A 21,931-nucleotide genomic window follows, 5' to 3' on the forward strand; every position below is an offset into this window, starting at 1 on the left:
AGTGTGTGCACATGGAGCCCTCCAGGGTGTATTCTCATCTCATGCCCAGTTTTTTTCCTAGATGAGACAGGCTCTGGCTTCACCACAACTCTGACAAGGATAAAGCACTTAATGAATGAATGAATGAATGAATGAATGAATGAATGTCTATTGCAAAGATATTAATTTTAAATTTAGATGTAATTATTATGCAGCATAGTCAATATAGTATTAGCAACTAGTCTACTGTGAGACTGTAGGTCTACATGGGAAAGGAGCATTCTTAAGTGGATATCATGCAACTACAGCATAATAGTGCAGATCTGAACCTGAGATCTTCCTCTTCCTCATCCAGGCCAGTTCCAGCACAGCACCATCGAGGTGGTGAGGAAAACAGACAGACATACAGCCCTGTTCCACCATGGTCAGATCAGCAACAACAGCACTCTGGCTTTGGGATTACTCAGGAAAGGGGACAAACAAATTCCAGTCACTTTACAGAATAAGACTTTGAAGGACACACTAACTAAGCGCCACTTGGCCCAGTGCTGGGTGGTGCCCAAGGTGGAAGTAGAGCGCCTCCTGGAGCAGCCTTACCAACGCTATGTGGTGGGTGACCTTTAAATGCCCTGCGGCTACATTTCAAGCTCATGTCTACTGACTCAAAGCAGGGTCATACAAGAATCTAGGACACTACAATGCAATGGTGGCATATTTACCCATAGTTAACATGGAAGCCTAGTGTGTACAGTATGGAAAAGTGACACTGTGGAAAGTTTTGACGTCTGTATTGAAAATACGACAAGTTGCTTAAAGGCCAAAGAATCCAGGAGTTGAATCGGGATGCACTCATGATAGAAAGCTACAGTTGTAGATGAAATGTAACAACAAATAATTACACTAAAGTAAAAAAAACTGTCCCTGTGTCCAAAATCACTCCCTACTCAATATATAGTGGTCTATATAGTGTTGGGGGTGAATGGACGGAGGAAGAAACACATAAATGGATATTCAAGTACAATTAAAAATAGTAAGAGAATAGAAAATAAGCTAAAATAGAATAAGACAGATAAAATACAAGAATAAAAGTTAGAGTGCAGAGCGAGGAATTAATCAAAAGCCTCAAATTTGATTGAATAAAGTATTCAGCCTTGATTTAAAAGAACTGAAAGATGCAGCAGACACAAAGTATTTTGTATTTATTAACTGGAGAAATACACTTGGTATAATAATATGCATTTATTATTTTGAAAACCCACCAGCCGACTGATCTGACACGTTTTAATAACGCGATAGTAATGACGTAAATAACAGCGTGGCGGACTAGTGTCCGAAAGTGTTTTTTCATTTTACTAATGAGCTCACTATATAGGGTGGTGTAGTGGTTAGCGCTGTCGCCTCACAGCAAGAAGGTCCGGGTTCGAGCCCCGTGGCTGGCGAGGGCCTTTCTGTGCAGAGTTTGCATGTTCTCCCCGTGTCCGCGTGGGTTTCCTCCGGGTGCTCCGGTTTCCCCCACAGTCCAAAGACATGCAGGTTAGGTTAACTGGTGACTCTAAATTGACCGTAGGTGTGAATGTGAGTGTGAATGGGTGTCTGTGTCTATGTGTCAGCCCTGTGATGACCTGGCGACTTATCCAGGGTGTACCCCGCCTTTCGCCCGTAGTCAGCTGGGATAGGCTCCAGCTTGCCTGCGACCCTGTAGAACAGGATAAAGCGGCTAGAGATAATGAGATGAGATGAGCTCACTATATAGTCCTCTATATAGTAATTCCGTATATAGTGAGTAGGGAGTAGTGAATGAGTGAGTGATTTTGGACACAGCATATATTTCTGGTACTGAATTTGTTTCAGGAAATGATAAAATGATATAGGTTACATTTCAAAGCAAGGATTTTTATGTCATGATTCTAGTTATTTTGTAGAAACATATACGGTGTATACAAAATAATCCATTAAAATGTGTATTTTTGGACGAGTGGTACTCAAACCCCGTTTTATTTCCGGAAAGAAACCAAAGGCGTTCGTATTTTCAGCATTTTATTCACATTTGAATTCTTTTTTTTTTTTTTCATTCATTGCACAAGACTGCTCAAACACTTGTGATAAAGTCACATCTTAGTCATCAACTGTTTCACGTTCATATGCCAGTGTTAAGTTTCATGATACACATACAGGAAAATAAATAAAGTGCAAAATAATATTTAAACAGCTACTAGAGTTCAACAACAACAAAAGAAACAGATAGGTCAATTTCAATAAGAGCTACTTTCACCAGTAAGATTAATGCTATTTGATCCAGTTTCCAGTGTTAATTTTTTGTTGGTAAGTTAATAAGACACATGGAGGAAAGAAGATGACATTGTACCAATATTTGTGTGTGTGTTTATAGTAGCATAGTCTTCTAACAGCATCACCGTGAGCTGAGATGTCCACCAAAACCATCTGCAGGAATGCAAAAACTAACCCTTAAAAAAGAAAAAAAGAAAGACCCATCCCACAAAGAGCACTTTTTGAGAGTAAAACTCTGGAATGAACCCTCGGTGGGATTTGGTCATTTATAAATAACACAAGGAAAAGTCTGAAAGTCCTGCTCCTTGTGTAATTTAAAAAATGCTAACACGAAGGTTAAATCGTTATATAGTGTTTAATGTTTAAGTATAAAGTGGGGCTGAAGAAGCATGATGGAAAGAACCACTCCAGCACAATTTCTATCAAAACCAACACAAAGAAAGAAGAGAACACACAACTCCAAGTTCTTAGACCAGGGTCCAGCCTAGTTTAACAAACCAGAACACCTAGAAGATATACAAGTGTCAAAACCACAACGGGGCACAATATTTATTAAAGGTAAGATTCACATTACCATGATTCCTATACAAACTGCTGCTGTTGTAGATCCTGAACACGGCTTCTACATGGGCAATGGAAATATTATGTTAATGGCTTTTAAACTCCAATTCCGTACTGCATACGTGGACTCCTACCCATCCTTATCCAACGGTTAAATAAGCTGAGCGTGTTTGTTGAGGCTTTAGGTTCAAAGCAGTGTTGTTTGGAAAGGTGCTGAATGAAAGATGCATGCATGCGTACTGTACTGATAATATACATATATATATATATTAAAGGCAATTCTTCTATCACTTAAATCAGCCTCCTTTTGTCATGACAATTGAATGAAGTTTCATAACGCGTATGTGCAAAATCATCAGTGTACAGCCTTGTACTTCTCAATAAACACACACACGTCCAACTAGCGGAAGGCTTTTCAAGGTGATTCTCTTGGTGTGTTCGTTTAACAATCCTGTTTATAAATGGTTTGGGAACTAAAAATACTTGTTTGATGTGTTAATAGGGATTTCACAGGTTATCTTCTTGTTCCTAGTGTTAATGGAGTTTGTAAAAGACACGAGGGCTGCTGTGAAAGGCATCATTCATAAACCAAAACGACTACCAAATAAATAAGGCTTGGATATGTTTCACTTCAACAAGATAGTAGCTCGGAAATGACGCATACCACGTTCATGAAAAATGTAAGACTGCTTTGTGAAGGATGAGCCGGGGGGGGGTGAGCGTAAGAGCGTTGTGCATCTGTGCTAAAATGTACATAATTTGGAAAAAGGAGCCGAGAGCGAGGAGGATGCAAGGAGTAAGACCGGTAGAAAGAAAATGGAGGACAGCTGAACTACACCTGCAGCCTGGTTTGATTGCTACAATCCTGCTTAACTGACCCCAGCTACAAATCATCTACTAATCAAGCTCAAACCCTCAAACCTGTCCCACTCACAGCTGTCCTCATCTACTGCCTTCTCCTCCCCTCCATCTCGTCTCCCTCCCTCACTGCTCTTCCTCCCCAAAGACGTCATTCTGTTTGCGCTTCATGTTCTCGAAGTCGAAGTCGCTGCCAGTCATACGCTTGTAGATGTCCTTGATGTCGTTGCAGGTCGTCTCGAAGTGAGTGGTGGCATCGTAAGACCGTGATGTGAAAATCTGAAAAAAATATCAAAATAGCTCAGATCTGCTTTGTTTAGCTTTTCTCTGGATATTTATTTACTTGGGTAGGGTTGGAAAATGTAAACACATGAGCACTCACCTGGCTATCTGACCCATCATCTGTCGGTTCGTACAGGTCACTGATAGCCACAAACCTGTAGGTTTTGAGGACAGAATGATCAACAACAACGACAAATACAACCCCGATTCCAAAAAAGTTGGGACAAAGTACAAATTGTAAATAAAAACGGAATGCAATAATTTACAAATCTCAAAAACTGATATTGTATTCACAATAGAACATAGACAACATATCAAATGTCGAAAGTGAGACCTTTTGAAATTTCTTGCCAAATATTGGCTCATTTGAAATTTCATGACAGCAACACATCTCAAAAAAGTTGGGACAGGGGCAATAAGAGGCTGGAAAAGTTAAAGGTACAAAAAAAGGAACAGCTGGAGGACCAAACTGCAACTCATTAGGTCAATTGGCAATAGGTCATTAACATGACTGGGTGTAAAAAGAGCATCTTGGAGTGGCAGCGGCTCTCAGAAGTAAAGATGGGAAGAGGATCACCGATCCCCCTAATTCTGCACCGACAAATAATGTAGCAATATCAGAAAGGAGTTCGACAGTGTAAAATTGCAAAGAGTTTGAACATATCATCATCTACAGTGCATAATATCATCAAAAGATTCAGAGAATCTGGAAGAATCTCTGTGCGTAAGGGTCAAGGCCGGAAAACCATACTGGGTGCCCGTGATCTTCAGGCCCTTAGACGGCACTGTGCCATCCGCCGTTGCCAGCTAAAACTCTATAGTTCAAAGAAGAAGCCATATCTAAACATGATCCAGAAGCGCAGACGTCTTCTCTGGGCCAAGGCTCATTTAAAATGGACTGTGGCAAAGTGGAAAACTGTTCTGTGGTCAGACGAATCAAAATGTGAAGTTCTTTATGGAAATCAGGGACGCCGTGTCATTCGGACGAAAGAGGAGAAGGACGACCCAAGTTGTTATCAGCGCTCAGTTCAGAAGCCTGCATCTCTGATGGTATGGGGTTGCATTAGTGCGTGTGGCATGGGCAGCTTACACATCTGGAAAGACACCATCAATGCTGAAAGGTATATCCAGGTTCTAGAGCAACATATCCTCCCATCCAGACGACGTCTCTTTCAGGGAAGACCTTGCATTTTCCAACATGACAATGCCAAACCACATACTGCATCAATTACAGCATCATGGCTGCGTAGAAGAAGGGTCCGGGTACTGAACTGGCCAGCCTGCAGTCCAGATCTTTCACCCATAGAAAACATTTGGCGCATCATAAAACGGAAGATACGACAAAAAAGACCTAAGACAGTTGAGCAACTAGAATCCTACATCAGACAAGAATGGGTTAACATTCCTATCCCTAAACTTGAGCAACTTGTCTCCTCAGTCCCCAGACGTTTACAGACTGTTGTAAAGAGAAAAGGGGATGTCTCACAGTGGTAAACATGGCCTTGTCCCAACTTTTTTGAGATGTGTTGTCATGAAATTTAAAATCACCTAATTTTTCTCTTTAAATGATACATTTTCTCAGTTTAAACATTTGATATGTCATCTATGTTCTATTCTGAATAAAATATGGAATTTTGAAACTTCCACATCATTGCATTCCGTTTTTATTTACAATTTGTACTTTGTCCCAACTTTTTTGGAATCGGGGTTGTAATAGGCAGCAAGTGAACAGTCAGTTCCTGAAGTTGATGTGTTGGAAGCAGGAAAAATGGGCAAGCGTAAGAATCTGAGTGACTTTGACAAGGGCCAAATTGTGATGGCTAGATGACTGGGTCTGAGAATCTCCAAAATGGCACATCCTGTAGGGCAGGGGTCTTCAATCCTATCCGCAAAGGGCCGGTGTAGCTGCAGGCTTTCATTACAGCCAAATTGGAGGCTCACTTGATTGTTGATTGGAGACGAGGGTGAAATGATTAAACAAGTGAAATCAGGTGTAGCTCCTGCTTGGTTGGAATGAAAGCCTGCAGCCACACTGGCCCTTTGTGGATAGGACTGAAGACCCCTGCTGTAGGGTGTTCCCGGTATGCAGTGGTCAGTACCTACCAAAAGTGGTCCAAGGAAGGACAACCGGTGAACCGGCGACAGGGTCATGGATGTCGAAGGCTCATTGATTCACATGGGGGATATGGTCCAATCTCACAGACGAGCTACTGCAGCACAAACTGCTGAAAAAGTTAATGCTGGCTAAAACAGAAAGGTGTCAGCACTGACTTTTTTTCAGCAGTCTGTTCCAACACATCAGCTTCAAGAACTAATTGTTTATATCCCACCCCTTGACAGGTACCATTGTAATGAGATGATCAATGTTATTCACTTTGCCTGTGTATATTATACACATAAGCATGAACACTCGAAATACGTAATATCTTTTGAATGTATTTTTTTAATGTGTGTCTCAGTATTGATTTTTTTTTTTTATCTTTTATGTTATTTGCACCGGCAAAGAACAGCTGATCAAATTCGCTGTACTGTACTTGTGCATTACAATGACAATAAAGGTCAATCTATCCATCTCTCATATATAAAAATAAAATCAGAATTGTGGCAATTACAGCTCCAACATGTCATGTACCCCTTGCAGAAAAGTGTCAGAGTGAGTATAGTGAACATGCAGTAAACATACTTTTGGTCAATGGGCTCCAGCAGCTCGAGTGCAGGCTCAATTTCAGCTTCAGGGTCGGCAGTTTCCACGGTGGTGCTCACAATAGCGATGTACTTGCCCTGGGCTGCCACATTATGGGCATAGGAGATCATACACACGTAGATATCTGTGCACAAAACAACACATGAACATTATGTCACAGAACTAGTCGCTATGCAAACAGTCTAGGTCCGAAATTCCCATTTTATTTGAACCGTGACCAGCTTGAAATGATGTAAGCACGCCCTCTATTGGTGTTATTGTGTAATTACTTTGCATAAACTGAAAGGAATACTGTACTTGGAGATGATCGAAGATGCTCTCTGTAGCATGTGCACTATGCAATGTCTTGATTTATGCTGATAGCTCAGGTGTATTTTTATATTATAATTATGAAGCCATCTTGAATGAAGGCTTTCCCTTGGTGGAAAACATACTGACAGTTACAAAGTACTGAGACTGGAGACTCAAACATTTCCTTCCATGTTGAAGTCTCCATCATATCAGTGAGAAGATGCTTTTCCTTGTTATATAACATGTTTTGATCCATGCATTATTGGACCTCCATACAAGTCCTTTAGAATGAGTTGTTACTATGGAAACAAGCACATTAATATAAGCCTGCGATTTGAATTGTAATGTTTATAGAACATTAACCAACATCATCTGACCAATCGGAATCAAGAATACAAACAGCACTGTGGTATATGGCCAAAATATCAGCTCACAATGCACGACAAATTATGATATTAAGTATGTATTACTTTTTGCTATAAACATGACAACAAAACTTTTAATTTAATTTTTTAAAAGCTTTCCCTTTAGCAAAGAAAGGGAGGTAAAATAAAACATTTTAATGACTCAATACACAGTACTGTGCAAAAGTCTTAGGCACGCTTTTTTTTTTTTTTTTGTTCATACAAATTTTGTTATAGATTTTTATTTTCCATCCATTATCCATAATCCTGTGCAGGGTCGCGGGCAAGCTGGAGCCTATCCCAGCTGACTATGGGTGAGAGGCAGGGTACACCCTGGACAAGTCGCCAGATTATTGCAGGGCTGACACATAGAGAAACAACCATTCACATTCACACCTACGGCCAATTTAGAGCCACCAGTTAACCTAACCTGCATGTCTTTGGACCGTGGAGGAAACCGGAGCACCCGGAGGAAACCCATGCAGACACGGAGAGAACATGCAAAACTCTAAATAGAAAGGCTCCCGTCGGCTGCTGGGCTCAAACCCAGCATATATAATACCACAAAATACCAGGATGCAAATTATGCAATGCCCATATGTAATCAACTCTCCTCGCGCGTAGCAAGTCTACCCCTGTAGCGTTCAGACGTCCCATTTTATATCGGTGCTGCCCCGCAAACTAGCATTTACTCCAGAGTAAATTTCTTAAACCACCTCCCGAGCAGGGTTAGATTTGCACCGGTTTAAGCAGCTTTCAGGGACTACACCGGTATAACTTTGTACTGTGTGAATGCTCTACCGGGGCAGCCCCGGTGCTACACCAGAGTAAAAGTTGCTGTGTGAACACCCCTAGTATTAACCACTACACCACCGTGCTGCCTTGACTTCTATTTTATGACTTCTATATTATCAAGTCAGTACAAAAACATTTTTGAGTCCAAATGTTCTTTTTCCGGGGCGGCACGGTGGTGTAGTGGTTAGCGCTGTCGCCTCACAGCAAGAAGGTCCGGGTTTGAGCCCCGTGGCCGGCGAGGGCCTTTCTGTGCGGAGTTTGCATGTTCTCCCCGTGTCCGCGTGGGTTTCCTCCGGGTGCTCCGGTTTCCCCCACAGTCCAAAGACATGCAGGTTAGGTTAACTGGTGACTCTAAATTGACCGTAGGTGTGAATGTGAGTGTGAATGGTTGTCTGTGTCTATGTGTCAGCCCTGTGATGACCTGGCGACTTGTCCAGGGTGTACCCCGCCTTTCACCCGTAGTCAGCTGGGATAGGCTCCAGCTTGCCTGCGACCCTGTAGAACAGGATAAAGCGGCTAGAGATAATGAGATGAGATGTTCTTTTTCCAGCACAAAATTAAATGCCACAGAAAAAAAAAAAGTTTGTATCTGAACAGCATATTACACAAGAGAGCACTTCTCAGATTAAAAAAGAAAACATAATGCAGGCTACTGGGTTTTGGTGCAAAATGAAGAAGCGAGTGTGACAGTCAAAGTGTCCAGAAGAACTGTGGCTGGTTCTGTAAGATGCTCAGTAAAACCTACAGCTCATTTCCTTATAAAACTGCACTCATTGTACCTGAGACTACTATCTTTTTTTTAAAGCAAAGGGTCGTCTCACACCAAATACTGACTTTGTTTCATTTATTATGGCTTACTGCTTACAGTATAGTATTTTTTTTGTAGTGTTGAAACATTTCATTTCATTATTTTTAAGCCACTTTTGGTCGACAGCATTTCTTTACCAAAGACTTTTGCACAATACTGTATATATGCAAAGAGGTGAAGCTGGAGATGCAAGTCGTGCACTCAGTGCTGACCTGACTTGCGGTTAACTTGGTTCTGCGGGATGATGATCTGACACGAGTTGGCATCATTAGTGTTTTTTATGGGATGGCTGAGGATGCAGATGAGCCGAATCACTTGGCCTGCTTTGCGCACGCGGTCTGGGATGTAACTGGGGTCACAGATCAGCTGCTTGCATCGTGCAACCTGATAAGAAAAGTCAGAAGATTGAGTTCATTTGGATAAAGATAGCAAGACGCAAACGTTACTGCAAGTAGAAACGAAGCAAACACACACACACACTGCGTTCTTTTCCTTACAGTGGAAAGAACTGCCTTTTTCTGGCAGGTGAACTCTATTCATGTTTGGTCTGGAAATGTAGACACGTGTACATCTTTTACTGTAAATGCTATGGCTAAACCGTAAATATTGGCACCTCTGGAGATGTGCAGTATTTTACAATTACTGATAATGACCATTTCTGTTTGTGGTACGTCATATCAAATCTACTATGTACTAAGTGAATGGAAATAGCATCAGTTTCCATGTAAAACCATGTAATCATTATGTTTAGTCATGTTTCATAATCATTTATGTCAGCTGCCCAAATCAAGTCATGCCAGCAAACTGTAGTCTCAGTGGAGCACAATGTGAACACTGTTCATTTGAGTTTACCTCGCCTTCAGATTTTACTCCAATGACATGGCCACCCTCCATGACAATCTCATCCACTGGCTTGTTCAGCATGTAGGTTCCTCCATAAATAGCACTTAGCCTGTTCAAGCAAACACAGAAGAATGCAATACCTACATTTTGTTCATATGTCTATGAAAGCAGGGTTCTCCACGGATTGAAAATATAGGGGGGTGGGGGTCAATCAGATGACCTTGAAACAAATTTGCATAAATTTACATATTCCATTTGCATAAAATACTCTCAAATAGTAATCATTTAGAATAGAGGAATCAATTGGACCGATACAAAATCAATTTGGATCGATGTTTTCGATGTCGACAGTGGAACGCTTACGTGTAAAACCGGATCGCTCGAGAGACATTTCGACAGAGTGTACGCACTTCAAGAGCTACAGTAACACTGACAGCCAGGTTATATCCTCACGGTTTTATAGGCAATATCACGCTTGCCACACCAACTTTGAAATTTTTGTTTTTATCCTTTATTTCTCTGCCGACAATAACAATCAGTTATCTCGAACTTGGTGTCGATTCACACGTTATTATAAAGGCGTGTTATCTCCCGGCGCAAGAACAATGTGTGAAAAACACTGAAGTGTGAAACGCTTTTCTTAGACCCTGGGTGCCCACTACGTCGATCGCGATTGACCGGTCGATCTCGAAGGCAGGGATGGTAGATCTCATGATTGATATGTAAATATTAATATATTTATGAAATTTAAAAAAAAAAAAACGTCGTGGTCATTTTTTACATGTAAACAAATTCGCTTTTTCCCTGAAGCGAAATGTCAGCCAAGCGCTGCGTCAAAAAAAATGTTACATTAGGTTACCATGACAACCAGTAAAATGAAACTGCTGGTTTCAAAGATGCAGCGCCGTGATTTAGGAAACTTCCGAAACCTCGCCTCGGAGCTGGAGATGCAAGGGAGGGCGTTTGCACAACTTAACAGTGCGCGCTACACTGAGCAGATTGAAATTCTCCAGTCAGAGTTTGAGAAGCGATTTCAAGACTTTGCTTTGCTCGAGCCACTAGCTACATTCATGCGCCACCCATTCGGGGAAGATACTGAGGTGGATTCCCTCGCCTCAAAAGTTGCGGCACTGTTTCAGCTGAACACGTCTGCCGTGCAAGACGAGATGCTGATGCTGCAGTCTGACATCGAGTTGAAGTCCAGGGCGCATGGGCCGTTTTGGAATTTACTCACGGAGGCGAAGTACCCGAACATGCGGCAATGTGCCACCTCCTTAACCGCATTGTTCGGCTCCACTTATTTGTGCGAGTCGGCCTTTTCGCATATGAAGATCATTAAGTCCAAATACCGCTCCAGTATATCCGACGATCATCTCGAGGCCTGCTTGAGGCTCGCTACCAGCAGCTACTGTCCGGACTATGCAGCCCTCTCTGACTCCCTCCAGTGCCGATCATCATCGGATTAAGATCTGATTTAGGGCCTACATCAGTATGCTATGTATTAATGTTGTGCTGTTGCTAAGTTCCACGGTTAAAAAATAAAAATAAAAAAAATATAAAAGAAGGAAAAATGTTTTTATATAAAATTGTTGTAAATGTCAAATCTTTGTCTAGCAGGCTATACAAAAGTCAATTGATGTGAACAAAAATGTTTTGGGGTTTACAATGCCTGTCTGGATGCATTTAACTTTTTTTTCTAAACATAGCCCTTTTTTTTTTTTTTTTACAGTGGGCTTGTTTCATGTTTACTTATTAGTAGTTTGCGGTTTATAAAAGTTAACAGTGATTTGAACAAAAATACGTTTAGGAGTACAAAGCTTATGCATTTAACATAATTTGAATGTAAATTTCAGTCACCTTTTTGTATGCATGTTTGCATATTATTAAACAAATTGCATATGAATGTTTATAAATTAAAACAAGTGTCATTATTGTTGTTATTATTATTATTAGTAGTAGTAGTAGTAGCAGTACTAGTAGTCATAGTAGGCCTAGTAGTGGTAACAACCTAGTCCGAGTAGATCATATTAACATGGCCATTTTAAAAGTAGCTCGCGAATCAAAATATTGTGGGCACCCCTGTCTTAGACTATAATCGTCAGACTGACTAAACTAATTGCTGGTAAATGAGTTTCACACTCAGGTGTTGTCACGTTGTCGGTACTCCAACAGAGAAAGGCTATCTGTCAAAGAAAACAAAGGGACGTCTCTCCTTTTGTAAAGGGGCGGCAGAAATTAAACGGGGGCGGAATCACAGAAAGGGGGGGTGGCCTGCACCTCTAAAACCCCTCGTGGAGAACCCTGGAAAGTAATATCGAGAAATCCCGCTTAAGAACCAAACGATTATGTAATGAAATGAAATGGATACTTTTAACAGATTTGTGCATAAGGACTGCTGCTGGATTCAATCACAATCTGCTCATACTGAACATCCTTTCAATACTTACAGTTGTTGTCAGAAGTTTACATACAGTGACATGAATGCCATCTTGGATATGAATGTCATGGCAGTATTTGGGCTTTCAGTAATTTCTCTGAATTGTTCTTTTTCTCTGGCAGAATGTACAGCATACATCTTTAATTTAAAAAAAAAACACACTAGAATTTGGTGCACAAGTTTTAATTTTCTTTGGGTTTTCTGAAATCAACACGGGGTCAAAATTATACATACAGGGTCAAAAATATGCATACAGCACACCTAATATTTGGGTAAAATGTCTCTTCGCAAGATTCACCTTGACCAAACATTTTTGTTTACCATGAACAAGCTTCTGGCAGAATTCTGGTTGCATATTTCACGACTCTTCGTGGTAGAATTGATAGAGTTCAATTAAATTTGTTTTTTTGTTTTTTTCTTGGCATGGACTCGACTTGTAAGCATGGTCCATATATTTTCAATAGGGCTGAAGTCAGGACTTGTTTTAAGCTTAATGTTAGCCTGCTTTTTCCTCCACAACCAGCTCTGATGCGTGTTTGGGTTCATTGTCCTGTTGTAACTCCCAAGTCCCAAGTTGTGTTCAAGTTTCTGATGGTTTATGCTGAAGTATTCTGATGTAGTCCTCCTCCTTCGTTATTCCACTCACTTTGTGCAATGAACCAGTTCCACTGGCAGCAAAACAGCCCCAGAGCATGATGATCCTACCACCACCAGCAGCTGGTACAGTGTCCCTCTGTGGTCAATGTGACCAAACAACTCAATCTTTGTCTCATCTGACCATACAGCTATCCTCCAGAAGGCTTTTTCTTTGTCCATGTGGTCAGCTTCAAACTTTAGTTAAACCTGAAGGTGTCAATTTTGGAGCAGGGGGTTATTTCTTGGATATCAGCCTCTTAGTCCATGGCGATCTGAACTGTAGACAGTGATCCATCAGCTTCCAGTTCATGGCAGGGCTGTGCCATGGTGATTCCCTGACCATCCAAACCAATTTCCTTTCAGCTGAAGGTGACAGTTTGGGTTTTCTTGAAGCAAAGTGGCTTGGCAAAGTGACTACACCTCACAATAACTTGGATACAATTGTTTGAACTGATCTTGGAATTTGCAGTTGTTTAGAAATGGCTTTAAGAGACATTCCGGATTTGTGTACATCTGCGATCCTCTTTCTCAGATCTGCACTGAGCTCCTTGGACTTTCCCATTTTACTGTGTGTTGGTTAATCCAATGAGTGCTATAAACAAACCCTTTTTTATGATGGCACAGAGAAGCCACCAGCTGTAGTCAATCATGATCACTAACAGGAAGTTAAGAGACCTCGGCCGTGGCAAGATAAGAGACATTTTGGAAGTTTCAGCACCTCTGAATTAATAATCTAAGTGAGCGTATGTAAATTTTTGACCCTGTGTTGATTTCAGAAAGCCCAAAGAAAATTAAAACTTGTGCACCAACTTCTAGTGTTTTTTTTAAAGCTGTATGCTGTATTCTGCCACAGAAAAAGAACAGTTCAGAGAAATTACTGAAAGCCCAAATACTGCCATGACATTCATATCAAAGATGACATTCATGTCACTGTATGTAAACTTCTGACCGCAACTGTAGCACTGTGTGAAAAGCAATTATTTATAATTCTACTATCTGGTGGCACACAACTTAAGTTCCCTTTTGAGTCTGGTTCCTCTTGCAGTAACTTCCTAATATTGTCTCAGGAAGTGGTGTTTTTTGTTTTGGCCTTGGAAAATCACTACACATATCAACCAAGTTGGTGGAACAATGGGTTAAGCCATGATTTACTCACCTGGCAAAGCCCTGAGGCAGTTCCCCCAAGCCATACAGCGGGTACAGGTAAGGGCTCTTCCCGTAGCGAGCCAACGATTCGCTATACAGCTTGATGCGATTAATAGTTTCCAGGCATGGCTGCTCGAGGTAACTGTTGAAGAGAAAATCCCAACTATTTAATACAGAAAATTAAAATGATGCATGCAGTTTTCTGACATACTCTGCTTTAAAGCTGGCTATCAGTAGAAATTAATTTACCTATTCAGCATTTCTGCTCAGTAGCCACCTTTAAAACCTTAATCTTAAACTACCGCAGTGCCAACAGCACATATGGGGCAGGGAAGAGACTGCTGGTGAATGAAATGGGTTTTTTCCTCTCAGATATACGTGGCATAATACATGACAAGTCATGAATTCTCAGAAGCAAATATGAGTCTTTCATGCTCCATAGCACAGCTAAACCATAACTTTTTCAGTAGGAACATAATTACCATCCAATTATTCATTGTCTTGACAAAGCAACTGACAAGACACCAGCTTCAACTGTTTTTATTTATTCTCAAAATGTAGTTTTTAAAGTCGCCTTGTAACGATTCAACCAATTCACAATTCAATATGATTCATGATATTGGGCTCATGATTTGATTTTCCCATTAATTTTTTTGGAAAAAAAATTCAATGAGAAATTTTATTACTTTAAAAAAAAAAAGCCGCAAAATTTATTTTACTATTATTTATCAACTTAAATATTCCTTTTGTTAAATTAAAAAAAAAAATTTTTTTTCTTAAAAAAAGTGCAACAATAAATATTTAGCCACGTTTGTAAAGGTTGGAGTAAAACATGATAGCCTATTAAGTAAAGTATTCTTTTTATTAAAAGTGAAATATTAATAATAAATAGGCCTTTTTCGATAAACATTTATGAATATTTGTTCTGCCTCCATTTGCTTCTCTTTTCTTTATGTTTCAGCAGTCTGTAAAAAGAGAGCTCTGATTTCTTATTAAATATATTTGTACAATCAATCACACAGCAACTCTTTCACATTTTACATCTGCTTTTTATGGCATTACAGCTGTGTTACATCTGCCTGCAGTGAAGTCAGTGCAGTAAACGGTGCAATTGCAGCACGGAAAACCTAAGAGATTACGTAGCCTGATAACAAATGCGATTCATTTTTTATTTCATTGATTCAAATCATCATCATCATCATCATAAATCCGCATTAATTGCCATAAATCAACAATTAATCCATTTATCGATTTAATTAATCCATTGACCTATAATCCTTCTTATCCATTTCAAAATATCTATAATAATGATCGTAATAATAACTGCATTAAAATAAGTTCATACTCGTCTGTTCTGTAGAGAGCCAAGGCATGTCCGGTGAAATCAATAACATCCTGGCCCAAATCAAACTTCTTATACACTTCTCCCATTGTGGTCTGCTTGGGGTCGACGCCTTCGAAAGTCTTCGGGTCGTTCTCATCAAAGTTGGCCACAAAGACTAGGAATTTCCGGAAGCGTCTTTTCTCAAACATGCCCATTAGATCTGGAGGAAGTGGGTGACAGAACAGTCAGGCATTGGGGCTGGAGTTTAATCTGGTTTTTCTACATAACATAACGTTTACACACAGTGAACACTTCAGAAACAAGGAAACTAAAACCTACTGGATGCCAGTGCTTCAGTCTCTGTCGAGGGGACTTTGTAGATCTTTCCTCCTTTATACACAAAGCTTCCTTCCACCACTTTGAAGTCCAAGTATCTGGTCACCTCAGTGTACAGCAGCATCTTAACTAACTGCCCTGAAGATATCAGACCGAATCAGACTATCCTGAGCACTATTTGACCAAAGATAACTTTAACAATTAGGAGTCAAACTAGGCTTTATGGAAGGAATAAGACACAATAAGCCACAGGCATATGCAATTATAGAAAAATAATCAATAACTGGGCAGTGTGATATAGCCTGACGTGAAGCTGAGTTAGTGACAAAGATTACAATTTTTAATTTTATGACAACATAATTAAATGTATTATTAGTTGTAGATTATGTGAGCATCCAGCACATTAATCATAATGTATGCTGTTACTACAGAAATAACACATCAGAAGGAGAGCACTGATATTTTGAATTACAGCAGGTACTACTGCCAAGCTGGAATTGGAGAAATTAACAGCGCTATGGTATAAATTATGCTAATGTATGACTTACATTTTAATCTGCATACATGCAATTTTGTTAGACAGGAAGATATGACTGCTTTATTACCATTGGCCATGAGAAATTTCGGGATGAGGTCAACATTCCAGTCTCTTCCCCGACCCATCGACTCTGAAGGGCCATCTGGAAGCTCAAATCGCTTATAAAGCTTCAGATTAAAAAGAAATCAATAAAAGGTCAATCCACTTTGTGTCATCTGAAATACTATGTCAATAAAAATGACAAGAGTGCTTTTCAGACCTCTGAAGGTCTAAATGTATGATTAGCTCACATGAAAACAGCTTTGGATAGAACATTTAGTAGGCAGAGCAGATGGTAAGCATGTATCCTCACCTCCTCCAGAGGGGTGATGGAGGAACTTTCCCCACCATAATATGGGTTCCGGTCCATGTGCAAAACCTTCTTTCCATTGACTGACATGATCCCAGAGAGAATGCATTCCTACAGAAAACAAGTATATTATTTATTATTATTTATTATTATGTAAGATTGTTAAACAGTAAAACGTGGTTCCATTATTAACATACCAATATATATTTAAATTAATAATAGAATAAATATAGAGAAATTTAGTTATTTATATATATATATTTCTGTAAAACTGCTTTGTGACAATGTGCATTGTTAAAAGCGCTACACAAATCAAAATGAACTGAATAATAAATAATGTTTTGTAATAAGATAGCTAGACAGATAGATAGATTTACTTTATTGTTCCCAAGCTGGGAAACTGTTTCATTGCAGCAACAAGTTATCAGACATGCGAAAAGAAAAAGGCACACTGTACAATATAAAATAGAATTTTAAAAAAAGATCCCAAGAACAAGCCGACTATACAATATGCAGATAAAAATGTAAGGATAAAGAAATATATCTATATATGTGCTTTGTACATTTAAATATGCATTAAAGTGCTAAAAACAAGAATTGTGATAAATGAATATAAAAACTGTTCAAAAGTAATAATAATATCCATCCATCCATTATCTGTAGCTGCTTATCCTGTTCTACAGGGTCGCAGGCAAGCTGGAGCCTATCCCAGCTGACTATGGGCGAAAGGCGGGGTACACCCTGGACAAGTCGCCAGGTCATCACAGGGCTGACACATAGACACAGACAACCATTCACACTCACATTCACACCTACGCTCAATTTAGAGTCACCAGTTAACCCAACCTGCATGTCTTTGGACTGTGGGGGAAACCGGAGCACCCGGAGGAAACCCACGCGGACACGGGGAGAACATGCAAACTCCGCACAGAAAGGCCCTCGCCAGCTGCTGGGCTCGAACCCAGGACCTTCTTGCTGTGAGGCGACAGGGCTAACCATTACACCACCAGGCTGCTCATAATAATTTCATCTCATCATCTCTAGCCGCTTTATCCTGTTCTACAGGGTCACAGGCAAGCTGAAGCCTATCCCAGCTGACTACGAGCGAAAGGCGGGGTACACCCTGGACAAGTCGCCAGGTCATCACAGGGCTGACACATAGACACAGACAACCATTCACACTCACATTCACACCTACGCTCAATTTAGAGTCACCAGTTAACCTAACCTGCATGTCTTTGGACTGTGGGGGAAACCGGAGCACCCGGAGGAAACCCACGCGGACAACATGCAAACTCCACACAGAAAGGCCCTCGCCGGCCACGGGGCTCGAACCTGGACCTTCTTGCTGTGAGGCCACAGCACTAACCACTACACCACCGTGCTGCTCATAATAATAACAATAATAATAATAATTGCATTTGCAACATTTTTTAAACTAAAATTATGCCTCCCAAATATATTTTATATATATATATATATATATATATATATAAAATCATCTCTGTACATCAGTGCCTCGGTTAAGTTTAATTCATGATCTCATCAAGGTGAAAGGCCTGAGGCCTTCATTCTCATTCATGCACTGCATTGTGGGATGCAGCTCCACCCAGTGCATCTTCATATCAGACACCGAGCTCATGGCTACCAAAGAATTAACTGAAGTCTGCTGATACGTATTGATCTATATAATAATAATAATAATAATAATAATAGCTGAATAAAATAATCTGCTACTGTTGCTGTAAATGTGCCTCATATACATGTTTGGTTTAATGGAGGGAGGAAAAGTGCAGAATGGTTGAATCCCAAATGGCTCCTGAGTCTCTTCATGAGTGGAGTGCATGAGCTCCAGGATGAAGTCATGCTTAAACACAAAGCTTAGAGAAATACATGAAGTTATAGCAAATCATGTCATGTAAAAGGCAATGGATGGAGCAACATGTAGTGTTTATGGTCTGTTTTGACGCACAATCATGACACAAAACAGGAGATTCAGCATCTCGAATAAATGACATCAGCAAAAAATAAATTAATAATAATAATAATAAAAATGTATATATATTTATATATATAAATAAATGTCGGGTCACGCCTTGTCAACGAAGCCCACCGCCTACAATGATAGAGCTTTAATTTTTTCCCCATCCGTTTCCGACAAACCCCGCCTCCAGCCTTACTATTGGTTAATTATCATCACCTCCAAACAGTCTGCTGATATGAGGTAATAAGAATGCAGGAACCTGGAAACACCATCCAATCATCGCGCAATAGGCGGGATTTGTCTGAATACTGGTGCGGAATAAAATACCGCCGGGTCCTGAGGATGCGTCAGCAGCAATAGGCCTTATTGATGATCGCGCAGCATCCATTTACAAAAAGAAAAACGTTTTTTCTTCAGCAAAACAATCACCAGTTTATATAAAACAGTCTCGGAAGGCCTGCAGGTTTGTGTTTGGGCCTGTGAATAAGCCCAGCCGTGTGTTTCTGAGGTAAATGTGTAATGTACTCACTGTGAGTCCGGTGCCCAGGACGATCACATCATATTCCTCATCCATGGTGGAGTACAATGGAGCTGGAATATAATCCTTCTGATGTCAGTTTTATTTAAAATAAGGTGTTAAATTAAAGCAAGGACAGCAGTTTCCTGAATTCAGCCTTGGTAGCAGTGAAACTGACGCTTTAATGCGATCAGTTTGCGTGTTATAATGTATTTATCAGTGTAAAGCGCCACCGGCGAGCACCAGCAAAGATGGCCCTGACTACACCACCGACTCCAGGCTCTCTGATACATCCGCGTCATCATATAGTCCGCGGTTCTGCTTTTGTTTTTTTTTTTACATCATGATGGAAGAAAATCTTTATCAGATATCGTTTATTAAATCTAGGATTTATATTGCAGCATTACATGTTATGCTATGATGCACTTTTTATTTCAATTTATTTTATTTTTTCCGAACCCACAGTTGGGCAGGGTGCATCAGGCTCACTCATAAGGCGTTAAAGGGATGTATCCTTCCGCCTGCAGCCTTGCTAGTAAAGCTTCTTTTTCTCTGGGAAGCTGATGATGGAAGCCTGGTTCAGCCACCATTGTAATGTTTTCTCATAATTAAGACTTAAGGTCTCGTAATAATGGCTTAATATTTCATAATAATGAGATAATCTAATCATAATTATGAATTTCTCATAAATACAGTGTTGAGCGTAAACACCCCCTTTGAAAAGTAACATTTTAAACAGTATCTCACATCACATCACATTATCTCTAGCCGCTTTATCCTTCTACAGGGTCGCAGGCAAGCTGGAGCCTATCCCAGCTGACTACGGGCGAAAGGCGGGGTACACCCTGGACAAGTCGCCAGGTCATCACAGGGCTGACACATAGACACAGACAACCATTCACACTCACATTCACACCTACGGTCAATTTAGAGTCACCAGTTAACCTAACCTGCATGTCTTTGGACTGTGGGGGAAACCGGAGCACCCGGAGGAAACCCACGCGGACACGGGGAGAACATGCAAACTCCGCACAGAAAGGCCCTCGCCGGCCCCGGGGCTCGAACCCAGGACCTTCTTGCTGTGAGGCGACAGCGCTAACCACTACACCACCGTGCCGCCAACAGTATCTCAATGAACACAAAATGTTGACAAGACAAAGTTTAATATAACATCTGTTTAACTTATAACATGAAAGTAAGGTTAATAATATAACTTAGATTACACATTTTTTCAGTTTTACTCAAATTACGGTGGTGCAAAAACGAGTACACCCAACAACAAAAACTACTGCATCTAGTACTTTGTATGGCCTCCATGATTTTTAATGACAGCACCAAGTCTTTTAGGCATGGAATGAACAAGTTGGCGACATTTTGCAACATCAATCTTTTTCCATTCTTCAACAATGACCTCTTTTAGTGACTGGATGCTGGATGGAGAGTGATGCTCGACTTGTCTCTTCAGAATTCCCCAAAGAAAATAATTTCTTTACACCACAAAGGTGAAGGCTACAAGAAGATCAGCAAAGCTTTACTTATCAGTCAGAATACTGTCGCAAAAGTGGTACAAAAATTTAAGAAAGATGGAACTGTAACCATCTCACAGAGACGTCCAGGTCGTCCACGGAAGTTAACGCCTCGACAGGAGTGTCTTCTGATGAGAAGGGTTGAAGAAAATCGGCATGCAAGTTCACTGCAGTTATCTAAAGAAGTAGAAAGCCAAACTGGGGTGACTATTTCCCGTGGCACAACACGGCGTACTCTGCAGAGGAATGGCATGCATGGATGCCGTCCACGAAAGAAGCCTCTCCTAAAGCCCAGGCACAAAAAAGCCCGCCTAGAGTTTGCCAGGGCTCATGCTGACAAACATGAAGACTACTGGGACTCTATACTCTGGAGTGATGAGACCAAGATAAATGTTTTTGGAACTGATGGCTTCAAAACTGTATGGCATCGCAAAGGTGAGGAATACGAAGAAAAATGTATGGTGCCTACAGTGAAACATGGTGGTGGCAGTGTCCTTATGTGGGGCTGCATGAGTGCTGCTGGTGTCGGGGAGCTGCATTTCATTGATGGCATCATGAATTCACGGATGTATTGCTCTATACTGAAAGAGAAGATGCTACCATCACTCCGTGTCCTTGGTTGTCGTGCACTTTTCCAACATGATAATTATCCTAAATGCACATCTAAGGCCACTGTTGGATTTCTGAAGAAGAACAGGGTGAAAGTGATTCAGTGGCCAAATATGTCTCCTGATCTGAACCCAATCGAACACCTATGGGGAATTCTGAAGAGACAAGTTGAGCATCACTCTCCATCCAGCATCCAGTCACTAAAAGAGGTCATTGTTGAAGAATGAAAAAAGATTGATGTTGCAAAATGTCGCCAACTTGTCAATTCCATGCCTAGAAGACTCGGTGCTGTCATTAAAAATCATGGAGGCCATACAAAGTACTAGATGTAGTAGTTTTTGTTGTGGGGTGTACTCATTTTTGCACCACCCTAATTTGAGTAAAACTGAAAAAATGTGTAATCTAAGTTTATATTATTAACCTTACTTTCATGTTATAAGTTAAACAGATGTTATATCAAACTTTGTCTTGTCAACATTTTGGAAATTGTTTGTATTCATTGAGATATTGTTTAAAATGTTACTTTTCAAAGGGGGTGTACTCATTTACGCTGAGCACTGTAGCAGAAAGTTTCTCATAATTATGATGCATCTCATAATAATGAGATATCAAGTCAGAATTTTGTGAAACTTTTCATTATTATGAATGATTATACATACAGGACACATACAGGAATAAAAATACGTGTTCTATTCCTTTCTAGCGGGTTTCATTT

At 40.4% G+C, this 21,931-nt stretch overlaps 2 protein-coding genes across 4 annotated transcripts in view; one reads left to right on the top strand and one right to left on the bottom strand.

Moving 5' to 3' along the window:
* Positions 1–3,125, top strand: part of itih6 (inter-alpha-trypsin inhibitor heavy chain family member 6) — a 57,722-nt gene extending 54,597 nt beyond the window's left edge. For all 3 annotated transcript variants that reach the window (XM_060937458.1, XM_060937459.1, XM_060937460.1), the window contains one exon: positions 335–3,125. In XM_060937458.1, the coding sequence (XP_060793441.1) occupies positions 335–603 (269 nt within the window). In that variant the 3' untranslated portion in view covers positions 604–3,125. The remainder of the gene's footprint in view (positions 1–334) is intronic.
* Positions 2,000–19,403, bottom strand: gdi1 (GDP dissociation inhibitor 1). The gene is made up of 11 exons (XM_060937461.1): positions 19,094–19,403; positions 16,584–16,691; positions 16,299–16,398; positions 15,697–15,831; positions 15,379–15,577; positions 14,044–14,175; positions 9,824–9,923; positions 9,184–9,355; positions 6,653–6,797; positions 4,070–4,124; positions 2,000–3,966 (listed from the first exon to the last, which is right to left on the bottom strand). Exons 1-11 carry the CDS (start codon positions 19,136–19,138, stop codon positions 3,814–3,816), a joined length of 1,344 nt encoding a protein of 447 aa, XP_060793444.1. The 5' UTR covers positions 19,139–19,403; the 3' UTR covers positions 2,000–3,813.
* Between the last annotated feature and the right edge of the window lie 2,528 nt (positions 19,404–21,931).

Source organism: Neoarius graeffei, chromosome 13, assembly GCF_027579695.1.
Source record: "Neoarius graeffei isolate fNeoGra1 chromosome 13, fNeoGra1.pri, whole genome shotgun sequence".
Taxonomy (NCBI): Eukaryota; Metazoa; Chordata; class Actinopteri; order Siluriformes; family Ariidae; genus Neoarius; species Neoarius graeffei.